The sequence below is a fragment of the Dermacentor albipictus genome, chromosome 7, assembly GCF_038994185.2.
Source record: "Dermacentor albipictus isolate Rhodes 1998 colony chromosome 7, USDA_Dalb.pri_finalv2, whole genome shotgun sequence".
Taxonomy (NCBI): Eukaryota; Metazoa; Arthropoda; class Arachnida; order Ixodida; family Ixodidae; genus Dermacentor; species Dermacentor albipictus.
In genome coordinates this window covers 123,824,558-123,850,445 of record NC_091827.1, presented here as the reverse complement: position 1 = coordinate 123,850,445, position 25,888 = coordinate 123,824,558, and the positions used below count along the sequence as shown (strand labels likewise).

The following is a 25,888-nucleotide window of genomic DNA, read 5'->3' as shown; positions in this document are numbered from 1 at the left end:
TTGGACTATGTTGAGGACGCCGTGGTCAAGCACGCGGTTGCCAATATGAAGCAGGCTACGCTGCCTCAGTACTTTCAGCGAACTAAATAAATACTCTGTTTGAAGCTTCATGTGAGTATCTATTGCGCCACGATTGGTTCATTGATTGATCTGCGCTAGTTTTTGACGCGTTTTCTACGTGATTTTATATATCGAATTCTGGCTATATCGAACTATTTTGCGATCACCGCGCTGTTCGATATATCGAGGTTCGACTGTAGAAGCCTACCATGCTGCACGCCTCCAAAGGCAGCCACTACCTATTATAGTACTTTCAAATGTTGTCAAGCAGACACCCAAGGCGGTAAAGCCTCGCCACTTAATCAGAACCGCGGCGTGGGTAGGACTATAAACTTTTGTTTTCACCTCGCTTTGGCGCTTCTGAAGCCGCCAACGCGGCCACTGTGTCCATGTGATTCCTCATGCCACATCACTCCGACGGTGGCGCCAGGTTTTCCAGTGATGGAGCTCGCCCCCAAGAGCGATGTACTACATGTATATTGAACTCCTGTTCACTGCCACATTTTAGAAGTATGCGAATAGATTTTTGAGACAGAATCGAATATGAATTGAATAGTGCCAGAAACGAATAGAGTTGAATATTGAATAGTTTTAGAGTAGCTTTCAAATAGTGAACAGCCTCTATCAAAGTAACTATAAAATGTCCACATTCTAGTATTCTTAATTTTAGAAAGTGTCTGTCATTACATGGTACATTATGAAGGGTTGTTTATTAAGAAATTATTCAGAAATTCTGAGAATTGTCTACAGATACCTAAGCATTCTTTGGCTCGGCTGTTACTTTTACTTCGTTTCCCAACTTTCAAGGTGACCCACCCCCTACCTTCAAGGTGGCCCACGCCCAATTTAAGTTGGCCCACCCCCAAATTTGAAGGTGGTCCACCCCCAAATTCAACCCTTTGAAGGTTTTCGCCGTATATGTAGGGCGGCGGTTTTCTGTCTCACAAGGTCTTTGCCGTATGGGTACGGTTTTGAGCCTCCGTTTGAAATTTCGCGCCCTAATGACGATGCGTGCTCAGTGGGAGGTGCTGCCACCTGTTTGTTTAGCGTTTGAAATTTGCGCTACCTTGTTGTGGAGATAAACAGAACTGATCTCTAGCTTCAGCGCATCACGCAGACTGCGGCAACACCCCTTTTGCGGTTTCGGTTTCGCTGCATGATCGCAACGGAGGCACGCGAAACTTGATTTTTCTTTGTTGGCACTCTCTTGCAGGGGCAGCAGAAGTTGATTTCTATCTTGATTGGTGCTGCTCTTAGCTTGTTTATCACTGCCACTCACGAGGTATTCTCGCTTTCTGCGGCAATGTGCTTACGCGAGAGGGTGCCTCGGACCTCTGCTCAAGGCAGCCGCACGCAGAGAAGATGTCATGTGTGTGCCAACACAACTCGTCACTCCAAGAGGGGAACAGACACGCGTTTTAGGTGTGCAGACTGCGATAAGGCACTGTGCGTAGACCCGTGTTTCAAGGAGTACGACACTCTGAAATACTATTGAACATTTTGCAGTGCTGAGTGATGCCGACACCAAAATACTGTTCCTTAAATTTTTTTTTACTATTTGTTCTCGACTTTATGCATTTGGTACGTTCAATATCTGCAATAAAGTAATTTGACCACCTGGGGAAGTTTTTTTCAAAATAATTCGACCCTCAAAGGGCCCATCCCCAAATTTAATGTTGGTCCACCCCCAAATTTGAAGTTAGCCCACTATCCCGTAAATTTGAAGTTGGCCCACCACCCTGTAAATCTGAAGTTGGCCCACCACCCCGTAAATTTGAAGTTGACCCTCTCCCAAATTTCAATTTGGCCCATCTCTACCACAGGCTTATGTATCCTACCTGGGTATCCCTATGGGTAACGTGCCATGCTTTTTGCGTTATGGATATGATTTTGCTAAAAAAGTTAGCTGATCAGTTTTTGTTTTGTTTCAATTGTTCCTTATTGCTCATAAAGCTACCAATCTACATTTCGACTACAGTTGACGACCGATATTTCTGACTCCATGGAGACCTGTAAATAAGCCCGAACTATCAAATGTTGCAAAAAATGAATGCATACAAAAAGAATTATTTTATTTATGTTTTAAGGCTCCTGTGCAAGGAAAAAGTGGTCGATTCATTGCCGCACGCATTTCCGCTTACACACAACCAAGTCTACCTGTATTTCTGCCGATTTTGTGTTGTCTTTGTACACCAGTGCAAGTACTGCAAAGGCTCGAGTCAGATCTGCATGTGAAGGCTCTGCACCACACGGCACATCATCATCGTCAGACTTAGAATCGCTGTTTGACGGTGATAGAACTTTATGAACTGTTTCGTCATCACTCAGTTTGGCACGCGACGACATCGCGCCGTCGACGTCTTCAGTCTTCAAATGTAATGGCGGCAGGAATTGGCACACCACAGGCCAGCAGGCCATCAATGATGCAAGCATTTGAGCTTGTTGTGGTAGGTGGCAGTTCAGGCTCCTCATTTGTGGAGTCGGGCTCATTCGGACTGCAACTCGAGAGTCATTCGGTGTTGGACTCTGAGGGTGCCGTTGGTACCATTTGATGTGGGCTGTCGATAACTTCACGAGAAAGACTTCTTGGAGCCAGCAGAGCGCTGTGTGAAATGCATACTAAACAAAGAAGCACAGAATGATGGAACGCTGCCCGGAAGGCAAATTCAACCAACAAGAGCGGGCCATGCGCAGTGGTGCCAGAATGGACGTTGTGATTGTGATGTTCATGCTACCTCACAATTCAGGCAAAGCCTCCAAGATCGGCATTTGCAGTTACATCTCTGAGGCACAGTGCTGCGACCCAGGCAAGGCCTGAGGGATTACCACCTATCATGTAATCTCTGAGGCTATGCTTGATGTCTCACCGAGGTGGCCAGAGGAGATAATGGCAGCAGTTGGTGTATGATACAGGCATGAACGTAGTCAGGATAATCGAACGTAGAGCTATGGGGTCATTGACGGTGCCGCGAAGCATGTCTGGATTATCTGTGTCCGACTTATTGGTCGGCCACTGTATTATAGTCTACGCTCGTTACAATGGACCCATGTACAACAGACTTTCTAATATAACAGACCATATTTCAATCTCACTTGGCTCTACCTATTTTAATAATGCAACGAGGTTCACTTTTAACGGACCGTGTTACAATGAACTGTCGGCTACAGCGGACGAAATTTGCGGCAATTTTTGCCAAGTTGGTTGTATGAAATGGCCTTTTGTAATGTCGACAGGGGCTCTTGCAAGGGGCAACCGACAATCACGGCTCAATATCGCGCGCGCGAGTGCAAGGGAGGAAGGCCGAGCAAAAGCGTGCTGTCTTCTTTAGCACGCGAAGCTCGGGGAAGTGGGGTGTGGGGGCGAGTGAGATCGGGGTTTTATTCCAGCGGCTGCTGCTTACGGCGCTTCTGCATAGGTGCCATATCATGAAAGCAGTCTGCAACGTAGACAAAGTGCACCCGCGTGGGCGCCGTATCCTGAAAGCAATCTGCAATGTGGACAAAGTGCACCCAGTGCCGGTAGCTTCGTATGCACTGGGCTTTTCACGTTTAGTTCGCATTGAAGCGAGAGACAACACGAAGGTCAATTCGCTCGCTGCTGCTACCACTCTTTCTCGCTCCGTTTTGACAGCGGCTTTCCGCGGTCATAGAGCAAGATGGGTTCATGCTTAGCTGTGCTCGCGTGACACTGTGATTGTTAATTTAGTTAGTAAGTGAATATTTGCAAATTTCTACGTCGATGAAACTACTATTCTTACTTCCCATAGCTGTCTACTAATTTGCTATCGCAATCGATGCTTTCTCTCTCGGGTGAAACCAACTTTTTGTTTGTTTTTTACTAGTGTTTTTGACATTTATCACTAGCTCATTGCAATAGCGTTGTTTACATCGTGACCAGAGTTTCTGAAGTGAGGCATTTCGGATAATACAGACTTAGGATAAAACCGACATTTCTTGTCGGATTGTCAGGGTCCATTGTAAGGGGACTCGACTGTAGAGTGATTTAATGACCTAGCTTTGCAAATTACACATTTTTGTGCAGAAACAAGGCATTACATGTCTAGTGTGACAAACTTTGTTTGTGTACTTGCCAAACAATGCTTACGCATTAAATAACAAATTGAGATTTAGGAGCAAACATGTAATTTTTTTGCATGCACATGAGTCTTCAGAGAGTGCCAATGATTGCTGTATAGCCTTTAACATATGGCTACCTAGGAGACGTAGCTTGCCTCCCTACACAAGTTCTCGCGTTTTATGTCTATTGAGGGCAAGCTCTGGTCCTGGAAAAGCTGCCGCTACCGTCGGTGTGACGTGGTACATGGGATAACGAGGACGCAGTGGCTGCGTCGGCTGCTTCGGAAGCGCTGAATAGAGCTGAAAAACAGAAGTTTAAGGTCCTACTTGTGCTGCAGTTCTGATTAAGTGGGGAGGTTTTCCTGCTTTGAATGTGTGCTTAACAAGACTTGAAAGCAATACGTTGTGGCTGCTTTTGAAGGCGTTCAGCATGGTAGGCTACTGTGCGGTGCCATAGTGCTGGACTACGCAGCGGAGCCCAGAGTCAGCCTTCACACGTACCCGCAGTACAAGAAGCTGCATGAAGCTTGGATTGCGATACATTGAACTCAGGTTTGCAGCGGGAAAGATTTCTGCTAAGGCATTGGGGCTATGATGTTCGGTGAGAAGCACAAATAAAGTGCACACTAAAGACGCTCACCCGCTCGTGCTGGCCGGCTGATGTCGTGAACCTATGCTCGTTACTGGCACACTTACTGGAATGGAAAGGGGACGGTGAGAAGCACATTAGAAAAAAGACTGCTAAACATACAGTGATATGCAATTTGAGTAATAATGATATTGAAACGTCCAAGAATTTAGAAGAAAAAATATTAAATTGTTGAGATGGCACATCACAAGTAGCTGTAGGCATCGAAGCCCCTAGATACAACGAACTTATTTTTTAACAGCTCTGAGAGCATCCACGCAACAATGGTTGCTTATGTACTGCCAAATGCTCATGCTGCAGCCTAAAGCTCGTAGCACGGTGCGAAAACGCACTCGCAGCGACATGCAGTCGGTCACCGCAAATCCGTGGGGTCGCTGCATTGAGGCTTCATTCTGTTATGCTCCATTTGGTTATACAGACAGCCCCCCGAACGAACATGTTTTACATAGCTTGCTCTCGGCAATTTCCTACCCTTTGCGCAAGAAACTGGTTCGGGGGACTCCACCGCAGTGACCACGCACAGTGGGCGTTCACTGTACGTGTGCGATTCAAGACTCACCAGTGTGTGATTCAAGGGTCTTTGCTGAGCGCATTTCACTCGTGCTGACACTGTTGCAGATTAATGGAAATGAACTTGATGTTCTGCAAGCTGAAATTCACTTTCGAAGGTAACAGCACGTGTGTAGTGTCGGCAGTAACCGACGCAGGGGCTGGACAAGAAGGGCCGCGAGCAAAAAGGTAAGACCACTGTTGCATTCGACATGGCCTTGGAGAAACAAATTGTCAAGTTCTTGCTTTTTCATGATCTTGTGGAAGCTGTCGGATACGTGTGCAGACATAGGCGCCAACTACAGAAGGGCTCAGCCACCCCCCCCCTCCTCCCCCGGGTGATACCGAATCTCCCTCCAGTGTACCTTCGACACACACACACACACACACACACACACACACACACACACACGCACACGCACGCGCACGCGCACGCGCACACGCACGCACGCACGCGCACACCGCACACGCGCACGCACGCACGCACGCACGCACACGCGCACGCACGCACGCACGCGCACATCGCACACGCGCACGCACGCACGCACGCGCACATCGCACACGCGCACGCACGCACGCGCACATTGCACACACACACCACAGACACCACACACACACCTAAAGTGCCATTACCAGAGCTTTGATTACCACATCATTTGAGACCGGCTGTGGTTACTCGGTGGCTATGGTGTTAGGCTGCTGAGCACGAGGTCGTGGAATCGAATCCCGGCCACGGCGGCCGCATTTCGATAGAGGCGAAATGCGAAAACACCCGTGTACTTACATTTAGGTGCACGTTAAAGAACCCCAGGTGGTCGAAATTTCCGGAGTCTCCCACTACGATGTGCTTCATAATCGGAAAGTTGTTTTGGCATGTAAAACCGCATAATTTTAATTTTTAACATCATTCGAGGTTTCTTTTGACTTCGACATTTTCACTAGAAATTTTACTGGCGCTAATAGCTTACTGCATCATCGTTGGCGCGAAAGTGCACGGCTTTTAATTCATACTGTTGCTTTCTGCAAATCCTGACAATAGGAGGACACGCGCGTTAGAAGCACTAGCGGCGGCTGCCTCCGTATTTTCTCACTTCAACATTGTTTTAAATTTCCACTGTAGACACCACGCACATGCACAACATATTTAAATGTACCTACAGCACAAAGTTCATTATACTTTTGAAAGAGCTGGAGGTAGCCAATTAAACATTATTTCTCAAATATGGATAGCCTATGCTTAGAGAATGAATATGTTGCTGTATGTTCACAACGCTTCAAATTGCTTTGCATGCTTTTTTGACATTGAAAAAAAAAAACCTATAAACTTCAGTGACCCTTTCGACAGAGTATTGTCATGTGGTGGTGACGTTGAAGAACACAGTAGCAATACTGTGAAAGACAAAACTAACTTTTATTGGGCGAACCTGTGCCCACAAAAACAGGCTACACTTATAGCACAATGACAGCGGTGAACACGGTCGGCGATCGTCGGAAATCTCATCAGCGGGTCAAGCCCGTCGGCTTTAATATAGCAGTCGTCGAATGTTCCAGACGTAATTGTTGGCACCCGCGTGCCTTCCACAAAGTTCTACACCATTCGCGTCACGCGATGAAATCAGATAACGCAAGGTTCGGCGACAACAGACAGCGGATAGAAGCATAGATAACTTTCCAGAAACTTCGGATACATGCAGGCGCGTCCTGCGCTGTACAATAACATTTGTTAGGCGGTGAAACGTGTCGCCTGATAAAGACAAACAAGTACACGTGTCAATACCCCCCTCTTAAACAGCATCGACCCGATGCTGCAAACAAACGAAAGTAATAAAGAAAAGCACTCATAGCAAAGAAAACAACAAAACAAGGAAAGTTCGTCAGCGTCCGTAAAAGGGTTCAAGGCGCACCGCGTGGACCACTTCAGATCGTACTCAGTGCCACTGTGAATGCGAAATGCTGTCTGGCACAACCTCGTAGTCCAGCGCGCCAATACGTCGGATGACCTTGTAGGGTCCGAAATAGCGTCGCAATAGTTTCTCGCTCAGTCCTTGTCGGCGTATCGAGGTCCATACCCAAACACGGTCGCCGGGCTGCTACTCGACGAAGCGTCGTCGGAGGTTGTAGTGTCGGCTGTCGGTACGCTGCTGGTTCTTGATCCGTAGGCGGGCGAGCTGTCGGGCTTCTTCGGCGCGCTGGAGATAGGTAGCGATGTCAAGATTCTCTGTCAGTGACGTGTGGCAGCATACCGTCGAGCGTCATCGTCGGGTTCCTGCGGTAAACAAGCTTAAACGGCGTGATCTGTGTTGTTTCTTGCACCGCTGTGTTGTAAGCGAATGTTACGTACGGCAGGATGGCATCCCAGGTCTTGTGTTCGACGTCGACGTACATTGCTAGCATGTCGGCGAGGGTCTTGTTCAGGCGCTCCGTGAGACCATTCGTCTGCGGGTGGTAGGCAGTTGTCCTCCTGTGGCTTGTCTGGCTGTATTGCAGAATGGCTTGGGTGAGCTCGACATGTCTTGCGTCGTTGACAGTCTCGACATGTCTTGACGTAATGCGCGACATCGGCGGTTAGGCGCAGCCAGTAATACCTTTCTTGTATCCTCGATATCGTCCGAAAGGAACCGAGATGCCCAGCGGTCGGATCATGTAGGGTTTGCAGCACTTCTGGATGCAGTGCTGACGGAACAACTAGAAGGTAGTTGGCGCAGACTGGTGAGTTCTTCTTCATGAGTAGGTTCTTTTCAAGCGGGAACGAAGACAATCCACGCTTAAATGCCCTAGGGACGGCGTCGGTGTGCCCTTCCAAATAATCGACGAGGCCTTTTAGCTCTGGTTCCTCTCGTTGCTCCTCAGCGAAGTCTTCCACGCTTATTATTCCAAGGAAGGCGTCGTCATCCTCGTCATCTTGAGGCGGCGGGTCAATGGGGGTGCGTGATAGGCAATCGGCATCTGAGTGTCGTCCGGACTTGTAGGTTACAGTGATGTCGTATTCTTGTAGTCTGAGGCTCCACCGCGCCAGCAGTCCTGAAGGGTCCTTTAAGTTTGAATGGCCTCCCATATAGGTAAGGGTGTAATTTTGCTGTAGCCCAAATGATGCCGAGGCATTCCTTTCCAGTCGTAGAATAAATGCCTTCCGCTTTTGACAGCGACCGGCTAGCATATCACCCAATCAAGTCCTTCATTCCTCAGGACTAGGACGACACCGAGGCCTAGGCTACTGGCGTCAGTGTGGATTTCGGTATCGGCGTTCTCGTCGAAGTGTGCAAGTACCGGCAGCGACTGCATGCGTCGTTTGAGTTCTTGAAATGCATCGGCCTGCGTAGTTTCCCACTTGAACTCGACATCACATTTGGTTAGATGCGTTAGCGGCTCCGCGATGCGTGAAAAGTCCTTGACAAAGCGCCTGTAGTAGGCACACATGCCAAGGAATCTACGCACTGCCTTCTTGTCGATAAGCTGCGGGAACTTTGGGATGGCAGCTGTCTTCTGCAGGTCGGGGCGGACTCCAGATTTGCTGAAGACATGGCCTAGAAACGGAAGCTCGCCGTAAGCGAAGCGACACTTTTCCGGCTTCAGAGTAAGCCCTGAGGACTTGACGGCCTCTAATACTGTCGCAAGCCACTTAAGGTGATCGTCGAAATTTCCGGCAAAGACGATGACGTCATCCAAGTAAACAAGACAGGTCTGCCACTTCAATCCTGCTAAAACCGTGTCCATCATGCGCTGGAACGTTGCAGGCGCTGAGCACAGTCCACATGACATAACCTTGAACTCATAGAGGCCGTCTGGCGTGATGAAGGCGGTCTTTTCGCGATCCCTCTCGTTGACTTCTATTTGCCAGTAGCCAGACTTGAGGTCCACCGATGAGAAGTATTTAGCGTTGCAGAGCCGATCCAATGCGTCGTCTATCCGTGGGAGGGGGTACACGTCTTTCTTTGTGATTTTGTTCAATCGATGATAACAGACGCAGAAACGTAGGGTTCCGTCCTTTTTCTTCACTAAAACAACTGAAGATGCCCACGGGCTTTTCGACGGCTGGATGATGTCGTCACGCAGCATTTCGTCGACTTGTTGTCGTAGAGCTTCGCGTTCTCGCGTCGAAAATCAATAAGGGCCCTGGTGGAGTGGTCGAGCACCCTGTTCAGTTATTATGCGATGCTTTGTGACTGGTGTTTGTCGAATCCTCGATGATGTCGAAAAGCAGTCTTTGTATCGTCGAAGCAGATTTCTGAGCTGTTGCTGCTTAATCACGGGGAGACTTGGATTTTTGTCGAAGTCTGGCTTGAGAACAAGGTCGTCGGGGTATATGCGACAGAATCCGAGAGGACAAACGCATTGCTGGTTTCTAGAATTTCCTCGATGTATGTGATTGTTGTGCCCTTGTTGATGTGCTTGAATTCCTGGCTGAAGTTTGTCCGCAACACTTTCGTGTTTCCTCCGTGCAGTCGAGCGATTCCTCTTGCGACGCAAATTTCGCGATCGAGCAGTAGACATTGGTCGCTTTCGATGACGCCTTCTATGTCAGCAGGTGTTTCGGTGCCGACAGAAATAGCAATGCTGGAGCGAGGCAGGATGCTCACTTGATCTTCGAGCACACTCAATCTGTGGTGACTAGGAAGACTCTCCGGTGGTATCGCTTGATCTTCCGACAGCGTTATTGACTTGGATTATAGTGCAGTATAGTGTAGTATACACTAGTATAGTATACCTGTAGTATAGTGTCGCCTCCTGCCAGATCTCCGTGTTATCATACATTTATGTTTCGTAGTAGTCTAGCTAGATGGCGCACCCCCCTTCTGTCATGTGACGAGCTTGGACCAATCAGGAGGTGTCATCTGGCGTGTGAAGTCCTTTTTTGGTAATAAACGGCTGCGAGCCGGCTCAGTCCTTGTCCGGTTTTCATCAGGAGCAGTTGGCTCCGTGTCTCCCTCTCTGTGTCGGGCGCTCGCCGCGCGTTCGCTGGGTGCGGGCCCCCACTTGCTTGCCGCTGCCGACACATCTTTTGGCGACGAGGATGGGATTCCCGCTGCGGTTCCGACCGAAGCCCCGGAAAACCAACGAGCTTCGTAAGTGAAACGACCCTTCCTATGTCTGCACGGCAGGCAAACGCCGTCGACGCACTTGGCGTCGCGAGGCTTCCGAGCCTAGGCCTTCTCACCCCCTTTGTCCTTCCTTGCCCGATTCCTGCTGCGAGCTCCGGCTTGTCCCCTGCACTGTCTCCTGCACGCTACCTGTCATGGCTTCTTTTACGGCGAACCTTCCCATTTTTCTTGAATTGCCCGGGCCACCGTTAATTCCATGGTATCGATGGAAAAAGGGAAAAAAATTTTTCAGGCCCACCACGAAGCGGCCGGCGGTGACGACTGGACGGGCGCGCGACGAGCGCGGACGCTCGTCAGCGCTCTCGTGCGTGAGGGACAATGAATTGACCGAATGACAATGACCGAATTCATCGGCAGCAAGATGCGAAACCAGTATCTTCAACGTTGCGCCGACTACCCCTGGCTCTCCGTGACCAGGTCACACATGAATTGCGACATCTCGAGGACTGCGACGTCATTGAGCGCGTTGAGGCTTCTGAGTGGGTGTCTCCACTCGTGGTGGTGCGCAAGAAGAATGGAACCATGCGGCTATATGTAGATCTACGGGAACAGGACAGTCTTGTGCCTCAAGTTCAAGAAAGAGTCTTGCAGAAACGGTGGCAGACTAAACAGTACGTAGAGGTGCTCAGGCAACGTAGAGGTGCTCAGGTGGGAGACACCGTCAGAATAAGATTTAACAGGAAAGGATTTTATTAAGTACAGTAAACCTCGTACAGTTAAGGCCCAGATAGGACCATCTATTTTTGTACTCGGTGATGGGAAGACGTGGCATGTGTCTAAGTTAACCCTAGTGATGAACGATCCAGCAGGTAGTTTATTGTGTACAAATGATAGACTTTTTGTGCTCATATTGAAATCTGGATAGTCATTCCGATGACTCGTCTGTAGTGACAGCGTCTTCTCATAGTTATAAGCATCAGCTAGGTAGTTCGTCTGACTGTATCACTTCCGAGTCTACACAGTCGGCAATCGTCTCTGATTCCGTGGGGGAATCGGTAGCCTCCCAGGACTTGTTGGGACATCGAGAGGAGCTTCCTGGGCAACCCTCTCCAGCTTTGAGCGACAACCACATTCACTTGTCCAACCAGGGGGAGGGAAATAATAGTGGGACGACTGGGTCTTCGAAGTCGACCGATACGCGTCGCAGCCCCCAAAGTTCTCCTGAGGTATGCACACGTCCTCATCGTGACAGAAAACGGCCTCCATGGCTCGATGATTTGGTTTCTTGAGTGTAAAGCGTATTGCCGTCTTCGAAATGCCACGGCTAGGGGCCTCGCTGTGACATTTTGGAGACAGTTCACATGTTTCGTTAACACAGGTATAAAATGTGTTCCTTGTTGCAGTGCAGTGAGTCTTGTGTCGTGTTCCTTGTCGGATTTTGTTTTGAGTGACTGCCTGTGTTTTGGTGCAACTAAATTTGTTGTGGACTTAAGTGCGTGCCTTGTGTGCGACTGGTGCGCGTGTGTGTGAACGTGTGGGGGAACGAACTGAATTTGTCCTTGGACTTAAGTGCGTGCCTTGTGTGCGCGTTTCACTGTATGCCCATTTTTTTCCAGGGGGGGTTGATGTATAGTGTCGCCCCCTGCCAGATCTCCGTGTTATCATACATTTATGTTTCGTAGCAGTCCAGCTAGATGGCGCACCCCCTTTCTGTCATGTGACGAGCTTGGACCAATCAGGAGGTGTCATCTGGCGTGTGAAGCCCTTTTTTGGTTATATACGGCCGCGAGCCGGCTCATTCCTTCTCCGGTTTTCATCAGGAGCAGTTGGCTCCGTGTCTCCCTCTCTGCGTCGGGCGCTCGCCGCGCGTTCGCTGTGCGCGGGCCCCCACTTGCCTGCCACTGCCGACACAACAACTTCGACTTCAGATCGATGATTGTGCCGTGTTGGTTCAGGAAGTCCATACTGAGAATGATGTCTCGTGAATACTGTTGGAGGATAACGAAGGTGGCAGGGTAAGTCCGGTCATGAATGGTTATTCTTGCCGTGCAGATTCCAGTCGGTGAGATGAGGTGTTCTCCAGCGGTCCGAATTCGAGGGCCTTCCCATGCAGTTTTAACTTTCTTCAACTTGGCGGCGATGTGTCCACTCATTACGGAGTAATCGGCCCCTGTGTCCACTAAGGCGGTAACTGCGTGGCCCTCGAGAAGCACGTCGAGGTCGGTGGTTCTTTGTCTGGCATTGCAGTTAGGTCTTGGCGCTGGATCACGGCTGCGTCGTGTTGAACTGAAGCTTGAACGTCGCGTCGTCGCGTCGTCTTTCGTCGATGTAGTCTCGGCTTCCCGACGTCGTCGGGACGGCGGCGTGCCATTATTATGTTGTCGAAATGGTCTCTTCGTCGTCTTCATCGGCGGCAGAGGATCTTTGTCAGTTCGACGAACAGCAACCGCACCTCCATCGGTTGCTGCTTTTAGTTTTCCGGATATGGGCTCGCAGAGCGGCCCCGGGCTGGGCCGGTGTATGGTCGGCGCTGCGGCGACAGGTAGCGGCTCTGTGACGGTGAACGGGACGGTCGTCGAGGGCTCCACTAAGTGGCGACAAGGTATTCGGCGATATCGCGAGATCGTTCGCCAATCTGTGGTCGCGGCGCCTTAACGATAAACCCTCTGAGTCCCATATCCGGTATGGGCATCAACGGTAGATGTGCCCGTCTTCTCCGCAGTGATAGCAAAGTGGACGGTGGTCAGGGGCGTGCCAAACGTCATTCTTCCTTGGAACGCCGCCTGAGGGGACGGCTTGGCGTGGTGGCGGCGGCGGTGGTGGTGGACGACAGAACTGAGTCGTCACTGGGCCCTGCCGTGGGCGCGGAGGGAGAATGTGACGGCGGGCTACAGCGGCGTAGCTCATCGCTTGCGGCTGAGGCTGCGGCGATTCAGGGCTTACTCCAAGTTGTTGTTGGAGCTCCTCGCGTACGACGTTGGCAATCGAAGAAACTTGAGGCTGTGATGAAGGCAACAGCTTCTGTAGTTCCTCCCGCACGACCACTCGGATAGTCTTGCGCACGTCGTCGGTGGCCAGTGACGCAACTCCAGCGTAGTTTTTCGACTTTGTGCGGCAGTTGAATTTCCGGTCTGCATTTTCAGTGTATTCTCGATGCTGGTGGCCTTTTGAAGAAACTCGTCGACGGTCTTCGGTGGGCTCCGTACCATTCCAGCGAAAAGTTCCTCCTTTACACCACGCATCAGTAGGTGGACTTTCTTTTCCTCGGACATTTCCGGGTTGGCGTGGCGGAATAGGCGGCTCATTTCTTCTGTAAAGATTGCGGTTGTTTCATTAGGCAGCTGCACTCTGGTTTCTAGTAGTGCTTGGGCTCGTTCTTGGCGTACGACGCTTGTGAAGGTCTGCAGGAAGCCGCTTCGGAACAGGTCCCACGTTGTAAAGTGGCTTCTCGGTTCTCGAACCACGTCCTGGCAGCGTCTTCCAATGTGAAGAAGACATGTCGCAGTTTGTCGTCGCTGTTCCAGCTGTTAAAAGCAGCGACCCTCTCATACGTCTCAAGCCAGGTTTCCGGGTCCTTGAATATTGAACTGCGGAACGTCGGAGGCTCTCTGGGCTGCTGCAGCACGATGGGGGACGCTGGGGCTGCCATTGGGGTTGCCTTGGCCACAATCTTCTTGGCCTTCTCAGGTAGAAGTCCGTGCTTGGGGGGCAGCTGTTGAAGACAGCGGGTTGCTCGATGGTCCGGGACTACGTTGGTGTTCTCTTTGTGGTCCGGGCTTGGATCACAGCTTGTCGGGGGCGTCCGGTATATGAACAAAAAGCACCTCCAGCAGATGTCACGTGGTGGTGACGTTGAAGAACACAGTAGCAATACTGTGAAAGACAAAAACTAACTTTTATTGGGCGAACCTGTGCCCACAAAAACAGGCTACACTTATAGCACAATGATAGCGGCGAACACGGTCGGCGATCGTCGAAAATCTCATCAGAGGGTCAAGCGCATCGGCTTTTATACATCAATCGTCGAATGTTCCAGATAAAACGCGTTGACTATCATAAAAAATTACGAAAGTCTGTGACAAACTGGAAGCTTCAAGAAACAGCGATGGAGGACTCCATCTTCGAGTCCTAGTCTATGCGCGGATCTTCTAGCATTTATGGCCTCATACCTTCATGCTAGTGCGTGGGACATGGCCGCCTAGGCACCAATTTCCAAGTCACTAGTTTGGAGGATTCTAAATGAAGGTTTTTCACCCGTACCACCTTACAACCAGCACCAATGCTTGGAAAATATGGACCCGTAAAATCGTCTAGATTTCTCGAATTGGGTCCTCACAAAAGCTGATGAGTCACCAAACTTTTTGAGCAACATCATGTGCACACATGAAGCCAATCTTTTCAGAAATGGCCAGGTAAATTTACCTAATGCTCACTATAGGAGTGACCCCAATCCATGCTGAGTAAAGTGCACTCAGCACCAGTACCAGCAGTCGTTGAATGTGTGGTGATGAATATATGCCGGTGTTAAAATTGGTCCCATGTTCTTCGATCACACACCGACTGGACAGCGTTACGTGGATGAAATCCTTGGAGTGCTGGATGAGTTTCTCAGCGAAGTCCCGCTGTCATGTATTCCACTTCTGTGGTATCAGCATGATGGAGCACCAGCACATAGCAGCCGCCGAGCATGAAACTGGTTGAATGCGACTTTTCATGTGCAATAGATTTGAAGGGATGGGTCTGTAAATTAGTGGCTAGGTCACCTGACCTCTCTACTTGATTTCCTTCTTTAGGGTTATGTGAAAGATCGTGTGTACATGATTGAGACGGATGTCAAATTAGTTCAAGGCAAAGATAACGGATGCCTGGCGTAAAATTCTGGCGTCGGTCATCAAGAAGGCAACTGAAATGTGATAAAACTGACATGGTACTGCATATCTGCAAAAGGAGACCTATTCGAACACATCCTCTAGGTAGCAGCTGGTGTCCAACAAAGCTTACAAATTCATAAATAATAAGGGCACCCTAAAATCTGATGTTTTTTTTTTTTTGCAGTGAAGCTGTATACCTCTACCGTGCAATTATATTTTCGTGTCGTTAGCGTGGTAAGCAAAAACTTCTCCATATGTGGGCTGATCCCGGAGATAGTACAATATCGGCCCAACCCGCGGCGGAGGTGAAGCAGGCTTTAAGCACTCCCTATACGTGGGCTGTTCTCAAAGATAGTGCAATGCTGGGCCGACGCACGGCAGAGGGGAAGATGGCGTTAAGCACTCCCCATACGTGGGCTGATCCCAAAGATAGTTCAATGCCGGGCCGACCCACGGCGGAGGTGCAGTTCGCCATTAAGGGGCCCACATAGAAAGCTTTGCTGGTTGTCCTTCAGAGTGGAAGGGCACTGAGTTATTTTGTTTCTTGTGTGTTCTTCTTTTTGTGTGCAGGCATCCCGATTGCCAATTTTGCTAATTTAGGAGTGATTATTTACTTTCTTGAATGCATTGGTTATGCCTTTTCTGAACATGTGGGTCACTTCCCGATCTGCTTATTACGCTTTTATTTTTTGACACAAACCTGTTTTTGCAGCACGTATACACTCGTGAAAACTAAAAGCGTCACTTTAATTTGGCTTTGGTCCGAAGGACGTTTCTGGCACGAGATATAGCTGCGTGCGAAACATTTTATGGCTATTCCATTGCTTTTTGCATTTCATGCTTGGTCAGAGCGCCACTTCGGATGCGTTATGAAGGTGCTTTTGTTATCAATGTGATCAGTCGGCCTTGGGAGACGGATAATAAGTGTGACGTAGAAATGAGAGGAAGGAATTGCTGCTAAGCCGCGAAACCTGCTGTTGGTGCTCCTTCCGTATACCATTATTAAGGTGATGTGCTCTCTGTTCAGGTTTGCGACAGGCAGTGCAGTTGCTTTCAATCAGCTTATTTGAGGGCACTGCTTTATGATGCGGGTGAGAGCGCACTCACAAGGTATTTATCATGCTTCGTGAGGTTTCTTTGCCAGTCGGAAAAGATTTTACGCCATTAGTGTGTCGCTGAAAACACCACAGTTAGATATCATTTTGGGTGCCTACAAATGCCTCATATATGCTTAGAAAATTACTTGAGTACTTCTCGAGTTAGATAAATAAGTGCAATCACCGAATTAGATCTCAGTAATGAAAGAATTACTGCTGGCTACTACACTGTACCGGAAACAATATGCACTAGGATTTCTTAGAGTAACACATCTTCTCTTTTAAGTCTTGGTGAATTGGAAAACACTGTATAATTAATTCAGTAACTGAAATGAGGCCAAGCTGGATTCACTCGAAATCAGAATGAACAGCAGTCACGTGTAGCAGCGCTTATACTCAGACTCACAGAAAAAGAAAGAAAAAGAAAGGAAGAGAAGCTGCAGTTTCGCCGGAAAGGTGAAGCAGTATTAGTATGCGACAATTACAGGTATGCCAAGTATGCGACAATTACACGAAGGAAAATTGCACCACTGAGAGGACTCAGTTGTGAAATTGGACTGTTTCCTATGAAGTCTTGTGGGGCCTTACATAACGCCGTGACTTCAGCGCTCAATTGTTTGAGGTCACACGAAGTTTCTTCAAGTGCAAGAAATATATATACATATATATATATATATATATCCTGGTGGAATGCGTTGTCACGCTTTCGTGACGTTTTCAAGCACCGACATACAGCGCTATCTAGATTGGTCATAGTCGGGATCAACGAGGTGCGCACACATTCAATGTGAAGTATTTTCTACAGTTTTTGTTAACACAAAGAATCTCGCTTCATGCTTCCAATATGTGTGTGTGTATACAGTGGAATCTCGATGATACGAATCTCACGGGGTCACGAAAAATATTCGTATTAGCCGAAATTCGTATCATCCAAACAATTAAATCTAGCTCAATGAAAGAGTGAGAGGTGAATTCACTCAGGCACACGTATGTACAAAGCATTTATTTCTTGAAGGAAAAGTCTCCGATGTCCTTCTGCTTCTTTTTCTTTGTCAGTTCAATTAGCAGACTTTGTTCAAATCCATAAAAACGCGTGCACGTGTCGTCGCTGATTTCATTCGCGGTCATAGCACGCCTCAGAACTTCGAGCGCATGCAGCGTTTCAGCCGCCGGTGGTGGTCCTTCGCCGTCGCCCACGTCAAAGACAAGAACGCGGCTAGAAGCACAGCATCCACTCCGTCCGATGGCACGCGGAAAAGGAGGAAAAGCAACAAAAGTGCCACCGCTTCAAACTCTTCGCGCCCAGTCGCGGCCTCCGCGCTGTCCGGCGCCACGACCGCGCCTCCGCACCAAAAGAGAGAGGGAGAAATCGCGTAACTGTGTGCTGTTCTCTTTCACTGCCGTCGGTGGGGCTCGCGGTCGCGTCCGTCCGTGCGCTGGAATGGTGCCAACTGTGGCCTGTTCTCCGCGCAGCGGTGCAACCTCCTCCCCTCCTTAGCAACAGGTGCGCCAGTCAGCAACTGTGTTGTCACACAGTAGCGGTAGAACGAGCGCGCAGGCGTCGGCGGTGGCAGCTGCACCGCCGCTCCTTCGTCAGACGTCTCGTTGCAGTCGAGTGCGACCCGTAGCTCCGAAGCGACCCAGTGATTGCGCGCCAAGTGGTTCTAGAAGCGGCAGCGGACGCCGGATTCTCCCAACATCAAACGCCAGAAGAACAAGGAGCGAATGTGCGTGCGACGAATGAACATGTCACCAGATGCGAAAGCAAGGGAGGCAGAACGGAAACGCCAACAGCGACTGATTAGATCGCCGGGTACTAAAGGCAGGGAAGCAGAACGCAAGCGGCAGCAGCGACAGGCGATATCGCCGAACACCAAAGTGAATGAATTGGAGCGCAGACAGACGGCAGCAGCGACCGGCCATTTCACCAAACAGTAAAGCCAGGGAAGTGGAGCGCAGATGGCAGCAGCGTCTGGCCTTCGCCAAGCACACTTTCAAATTTCCAAAGTGTCTTCGGTAATATTCGTATCAACCGATGCGGGTCGAAAATTGATTCGTAACAACCATTCTCTGGCACGTTGGAAAGTAATGGGGCTCGACCGGGACCACAGAAGAATTCGTATCACCCAGAAATTCGTATTAGCCGTGATCGTATCATCGAGATTCCACTGTATATATATATATATATATATAATACACTTAAGTTTAATGAGACTAGTGCCGGACGGATTCGGCGTTCTGGCACTTTGCCAACTCTGCTGAGGCAGCGTTCCATGAACGGTGTCGCTCGTAGACATTGACGCGTCTGGTGCTAGTCTTCTGAAACCTCACAAAATGGAAACTATCTCTGAAAGTGATCCTCCGAGAATGCTGCCCTAGTGCCGTGCGAACACTTGTGGCTGTTAGTGAACATTCCTCTGCGAGTGCATTTGCAATGACGCCTCTACTCTTACTATCTTCCCTCCCTCTCGCTCCTCTTAACCTTTCTCCTCTCGCTTGACTTTTCCTCACTTAGCTTAACCTTTCCCTGCTCTCGATGGCGCGCCCTCAAAGTTGCGTTCATCTGTTTGCAGCCGAGCAGCAACAGGGGGGTTTGGCGATTGTGTCGGCGGGCTCGGCGGTTGGTAACCGAGGCCACACAAAGGTGCGCGTGCGTGCCGACGAAAATGCCCCGCCGGACAACGCTGCCCTTCTCATGCAACCTGTCGCCGCGCCACCCTTTGCACCCACCACCCAGCAGACGAAGGAGAACAGCCGCTCGGCTGGGCCATGGTCTGGAGTCACGGTGGGTCCTCTTTGGTATTTCACTTCAGTTTAAAAAGGAGCAAGCCCCATGATACCACAAGTGTGGTATCATTTTATTCGCATTGAAATGATCTAGGGGGGGATGCTATTTTTATTACTCTTGCACCATCATGAAAATTACATTCACGTATAGTACTCACTGCTAAGTAGAAAAAAATTGTCATAATAAATGCAAGATTGTGTTCTTGTCCGTAAAATGCTTCCAAATGAAGAAAAATAGCATCACCCTCTACAGTCTTTAGCAATGGTGTCATGCGTTTATTCTTTTGGTTTAGCAAGAAGGAATCATTAAAAAACACCGTAACGAGTTTGAAATTAATTTGACTTCAGACCTCAATATTTTTTGAACTGCTACAGCTATCGAAAATCTAATTACTGATTTGAATGCATGAAAAATTACCCCAGACAGTGGAGTTTATTAAAGATTCACCCAAAAATAGGAAACACATTTTTAGGACCCATGTCCCCCCTCAAATGCCCTAGAAACATCTGTGTTCTCTTCCAAATACTCGATGAGGCTCTCTTGCTCCAGATCTGCTCGTTGCTGTCCAGTGAAGTCTTCTGCGCTCATCATTCTAAGGAAGGCATTGTCATCCTCGTCATCTTGCAGCAATTGGCATAGTGTTTTCGTCTGGACTTGTAGATTATAGTGATGTCATATTCATGCAGTCTGAGGCTGCACCGCATCTGGTGTCTTGAAGGGTCATTTAAATTCGCTAGCCAACACAATGTGTGATGGTTGCTAACGACCTTTAATGGCCTGCCATATAGGTAAAGGCGGAATTTTGCTATAGCCAAAATGACGACCCATGCCTTTTCAGTCGTAGAATAATTGCCTTCCGCTTTTGACAGCGACCGGCTAGCATAAGCTATCACTTGTTCAAGCCCATCTTTCCTCTGGACTAGGACGGCATCGAGGCCTAGTCTGCTGGTGTCAGTGTGGATTTCGTCGTAGTGCGCAAGTACCGGCGGTGACTGCATGCGTCGTTTGAGTTCTCGAAATGGGTCGGCCTGCGGCGTTTCCCACTTGAACTCGACACATTTAGTTAGATTTGTCAACGACTCAGCGATGCGTGAAAAGTCTTTGACAAATCGCCTGTAGTAGGCACACATGCCAAGGAATCTGTGCACTGCCTTCTTGTCAATGGGCTGCGGGAACATTGCGATGGCCGCTGTCTTCTGTGGGTTGGGGAGGACTCTAGATTTGCTGCTGATGTGGCCTAGGAACAAAAGCTCATCGTAAGCAAAGCGGCACTTTCCTGGCTTCAGAGTAAGCCCTGATGACTTGATGGCCTCAAGCACTGTCGATAGCCACGTAAGGTGATTGTCTAAATTTGCGGTGAAGACAACTTCATCCAAGTAAACAAGACAGGTCTGTCGCTTTAATCCTGATAAAACCGCATCCATCGCGTGATGGAACATTGCAGGCACCGAGCACAGTCGAAACGGCATAACTTTGAACTCGTAGAGGCTGTGTGGCATGAAGAAGGCGGTCTTTTTGCGATCTCTCTCGTTGATTTCTATTTCCCAGTAGCCAGACTTGAGGTCCATCAACGAGACGTGTTTAGCGTTGCAGAGCCGGTCCAATGCATTGTCTATCCGTGGGAGGGGGTATTCGTTCTTCTTCGTGATCTTGTTCAATCGACGATAATCATTGCAGAAATGTAGGGTTCCGTCCTTTTTCTTCACCAAGACAACAGGGGATGCCCACGGGCTTTTCGATGGATGGTGATGTCGTCGTGCAGCATTTTGTCGACTTGTTGCCTAATAGCTTCACGTTCTCGCGTCGAAACTTAATTAGGGCTCTGGCGATGGGATCGAGTGCACTCTTTGGTTATTATATGATGCTTTGCGACTGTTGTTTGTCAAATCCTTGATGACGTCGAAAAGCAGTCTTTGTATCATCGCAGAAGACTTCTGAGCTCGGGGACACTTACTCAGGGAGAGACTTGGATTTATGTCATCACGAACTATGGTCATTGGGGTAGATGTGGCAGAATCTGAGAGGAGTGATGCATTGCTGGTTTCCCTATTTTCCTCGGGTGTATGCGATCGTCGTGCCCTTGTTTATGTGCTTGAACTCCTGGCTGAAGTTTGTCAGCATCACTTTCACGGCTCCTTCATTCAGTCACGATGTCATTCAGTCATGCAAATTTCACGATCGAGCAGTAGGCGTTGATCTTGCTCGATGACGCCTCCTACGTCTACAAGTATTTTTCTGCCGACAGAAATGCTGGAGCGAAGCGGGGGATGCTGAGTTGGTCCTTAAGGGGGGATGAGGGTCTTGAAAACTTTTTTTTTATTTCTTAACGTATCTTCCTGAAAATTCGCATGCAGATATATCTTTCAATGCTGATTCCAAATATATATTCAGATTTGATATATCTCATTTAGAAATGAAGATATCGCAAAATAACTGATCCCACATAGGTCTTTTGTTACGGGCCATTATGGTAATTTCTTAATTGAAAAAACTAGTTTTAAAGAATAGCTGTCATTTCCAAGGACCTACTGCACATCCTAAAGCTAAAGAAATTTTTAAAAAGTCATCATATAGGTCATGAATGAATATCAAAGTAGGAAGAAAAAAACAATGCAGGAGTAATTAGCTTACACCTGACCTAATTGCTAGTCTATTTGGTTTAATGAAAAATGGAAAGCTTTAGGATGCAGCTGAGGTTTCACTGAAAAAAATGATACCTAATTCAATAAAATCAGTTGATGCAAACATTATGAAAAGTTCCGTAAGGCAAAGGCATTTGATCAAAAAAGCAAAGCTGAGAAAATTGCATTCAAAGTTTTGCTTACTCTGCCACTTTTGTTTACCTATCACATGGAAAAATTTAATGCTTTAGCATGCAGCCCAGTCATTACTGAACACAATAACACCAAACTCACAGAAATCTGTTCATGTAAAGATTGTGAAAACTTCTGTATTGCGTTGGCCTTTGACAAAAAAAAAAAGCTCAAAAAGTCACCTGCTATTTTCTATGAATCTGCCACACATTCACAAAAGTCCTGGGCAGTAGTCCTGGGTTCTGTCAGGCTTGTGTTTCTTGGCCATCCTCTTCTTCACCTTTTCAGCGTTGGTGTGACTTTTATCAGACCTGCACAGCCTCTGTTTATCTTTCTCAAGGCTCCTACGAATGAGGCAGCTCCCAGGACTGTAACCAAGCTGTGCTGCAACAGCTCTGCTGGTTGCTGCCATTCCTTGGTTGAAGCGAGAAACTGCTTCTGCAACAGCTCTTTCAACAGCCAGCAAAGAGTCATGCGTGTTCTTGGAGCTTTGGCTCCAAATGACAGAGTGTAGGCACTCAATGGCGTTCTGTGTCATGCCATCTTTGCAGCGCTCCAAGAGGGCCTCGTCGCCCAGCCTTGCAAATATTGGCTCAAGAGCAGTGCGAACGTGGCCTGGCAGAGGGTTTTTGTGTGGTGACGGCTCCACTTGGTTCGCCAAAGCACGATTGAAGGCACACCACGAATCAACCCCTTGAGGACAGCAACTGTGGTCTGGGGCTTCATCTGTCGAGGTCATGTGCAACAGCGTGGCATGCACTGCCTTTTTCATGCCTGCAACGTCGTGGCTGTGGCTCCGCAAGGCATACCCATAGTAGTTTGTAATTTTCTTTATCTTATCTTGGGTGAGGTTGCCCTTTCCGCCAAGAGATTCTCCTTGTGCCTTCTTCTTCTCCACCAAGTTGCGAAGAGCCGTCCCCATCCGCTTGTGGACATGGTTCAAGCAGTCTTTCTTTTCAATGGATATATATCCATACACTTCTCCTGAGGTCAATGCATGAAAGGTGCGGCTATCACCATCAGAAAGTATAGTTGTGTACCGCAACCCATTTTTTTCCAGAGACCTGTTGAACAAAATGATAGCTGCTTCAGTCTCCATCCGGCCGGCATTGCAGTCGATGTTTTTCATGCACTTGTGGTTCACAGCCCAGTCACCGTACCCATCATCACTGGGATCAGGTGCCCCTTGGCACCCACGACAGTACCTCGAGAGCACAACATGGTCCAGTACTAGGCCAGTGTATAGCTCTATGATGCAGCCTACTGCAATATTTGAATTGTGACCACGTGTCTTCCATGTGCCATCAAATATGACATCTACATTTCCTGGTGGATTCAGGAAGTTCTTGTACATGTCCTTCACCACTTTGACGCTTGCTGCTTCTGTAGCAGTAGCTACTGCCTGGCAAGCTTTCACCATGGTGTCCATATGCCCCCTGAAAGTCTTGTGGTGAAGTCCTCGGTGAGAGAGGTTCATGGTGGCACAAAAATCTGCTAGGGCAGTCGCTCCCTTGCCTATACTTTGAATTCCCTTCATTGCCCGCAAATTGACTTCAAAGGGCGTGATGTTGGATTTCCCGGGCACTCGTGGCGACGAGAAGTGCCGCTCGGCGAAATCGCAATTTGAGCATGTGAGCTCCAACTTCACTGCTAGGCCGTATTCTCTCTCACTGCACTTTGCGAGCTGGAGAGTGGTCATCCCACACTTGCTGCAGCTTGTGGACACAAACATCTTCTTTAGCACTGAGAGATCAACGATGATGTACTCTGTGCCGCGATCGTCATCTTCACTTGCTGTGCCGACGTTCATTAGCTCGAACTTGCGGGAAGTCGCGGACTGCTTCGCCAATGAAGTTTTAATGTTGTCTGCGTAATTTTCGCGCCCCGCGCACTCCGCCTCCGTGAAAAACACCGTGTCGAAGCGTTGAGCACGCGAGCTCGGTTCAGCCGCGTCCGTTGGCACCGAAGCGGCGTGCGGAAACGCCGAAGTCAACGTTAGGCTTAGGTCAGCCGGCTCAGCCGCTTCCGACGACACGGAATCCGAAGCGACTTGCAGCGTCTCAAAAGTTGGCATTTTCGACGGGCTTAGTCCAGGCGCATCCACCGGCACTGCACAGACTTGCGTTAACGAAGTTGACACTGATCGGCACTGTCCAGCCGCGTCCACAGGCGAAGCTAGCGTCGACGGGGTTTGTTCAGCCGCATCCACCGGCGAAGCTGTTGTTGGCGAGCTCAGTCCTGCCGCATCCACCAAGGGCACAGCAGCTTGCGGCATCACCGAAGCTGTAGTTCTCGACGATGTAGCACTGTTCTTATTCCACGCGCGTCTCTTTTTGCCGACTGCTTTTCGCGTGCTTGCTTTCAAGCGCGCGTCTCGCACCATCGTGACACGCGGAACAAAGCCACCAGGCACGCAAAAGCAAGAAATTCGTGGTTAAAAGAAGCGACCCAATAGCCAAAATATCTAGAAGAACGATAAAGAAAAAGGCAGAACGAAAAATACTAGGAAACAAAGAGGAGCTCGAAAAATGACGTGCGTGCAGGCGAAAGCAGACGACGTGAAGGAGTCGGACAACGCGGCCGCGGAAGGCGAAGCATACGTCACGGCCAATCAGAGGGCTGCGCCTCGAGGAGGCGCCCGGTTCACCCAATCAGCGGCTGTCTCGCGACGATTTCCCGCTTGAGAACGGGTGCCAATCCCTCCGCTGCACGAGGGTCAACAGCGTGCCGAGGGGCGCCAGAATGGAGAGCGGGAAACCAGCTTTCAAACGAGACCAAGATGGCGCCGATCGGTACGCGTCGCGCGGAGCTACGGCAGCTTGAAAATGAGGCAAATCTTCGCGCTTGGCGTTCAATTTCGGCTCACCGACGTTTATAAATTACCGTTTATTTTATACTTTGAGTAGGAATTGCGCCATAATATTTTGTAGAGGCATAGTTGGGACATTAAAGACTTCAAAAACGCAATTTTTGAAAATTGCCATTTTTGACCATTTTTCGCGATTTCAAGACCCGCGTCCCCCCTTAAGTACACTCAAGGCACACTGACTGGAAGGCCTCTCTGTCAGTATCGCTTGGTCTGTGGACAGCGTTATCGACTTCGACGTCAGGTCGATGATGGCACCATGTTGGTTCAGGAAGGCCACGCCGAGAATTACATCTCGCGAACACTGTTAAAGGACAGTAAGCGTTGCAGTGTAGGTCCGGTCATGAACTGTAATTTATTCCGTGCCGACACACACACACACACACACACGCACACGCACACGCACACACACGCACACACACACACAGTCAACGACTGAATTTTCGGACCTGCCTGATACTTCGGGCGTCTTTGCGGCACCGCCACGAGCCCCATAGAATCAATGTATAAGGACATCTGAAGTTTCGGACGCTCGAACCCCCCGTTGTCCAATTTTCCGGACTTTTTGACACGACGGAAGGTCCTTTGGCTACTCACGCAGCGCCCTTGCGCAGGAAATCGACTTGCAGCCGAAGCATATCACCCATGGATATCACCGCTTTGAACCACAACTAGCCAAATCTAGCCGTCACACATCGATTTGGTCAGGCCACGCTGGCTCCGTTCATCGCCGCACTTCCGCCTCCGGCAGAGTTTCCGGAGCGGCGCCATTTCATTTGTTTGCGTAGGCCACGTTTTGGCTAAAGCCCCTGCATCTACGTGCCACCGCCGGCCAGGTTAAGTACCGCCAACTTACCCTCCTCCTCCACGCTCTTCTCCTTCTCACCCCCTTAGCTTCCGGCGTCAAGCGGAACTTACGTAGCTTCAGCTTCCTGTTCCGAGTGGAAGTGACACTATGTTTTTTTAGCGTTCTTTACTTTCGCGTCGATAGAGAGCTGTGGTTGAAACTGTTCATGTGATTCCATCCAAGAACCACCGCCTATCATAATCGGCGATCTGGTCGTGTTCGCTGCTTCGCG

At 49.1% G+C, this 25,888-nt stretch overlaps 1 protein-coding gene across 3 annotated transcripts in view; it reads left to right on the top strand.

Moving 5' to 3' along the window:
- LOC139048144 (mitotic checkpoint serine/threonine-protein kinase BUB1-like) overlaps positions 1 to 25,888 on the top strand; it is a 373,386-nt gene that overhangs the window by 63,076 nt on the left and 284,422 nt on the right. For all 3 annotated transcript variants that reach the window (XM_070522664.1, XM_070522663.1, XM_070522665.1), the window contains exon 6: positions 18,916 to 19,127. In XM_070522664.1, the coding sequence (XP_070378765.1) occupies positions 18,916 to 19,127 (212 nt within the window). The remainder of the gene's footprint in view (positions 1 to 18,915; positions 19,128 to 25,888) is intronic.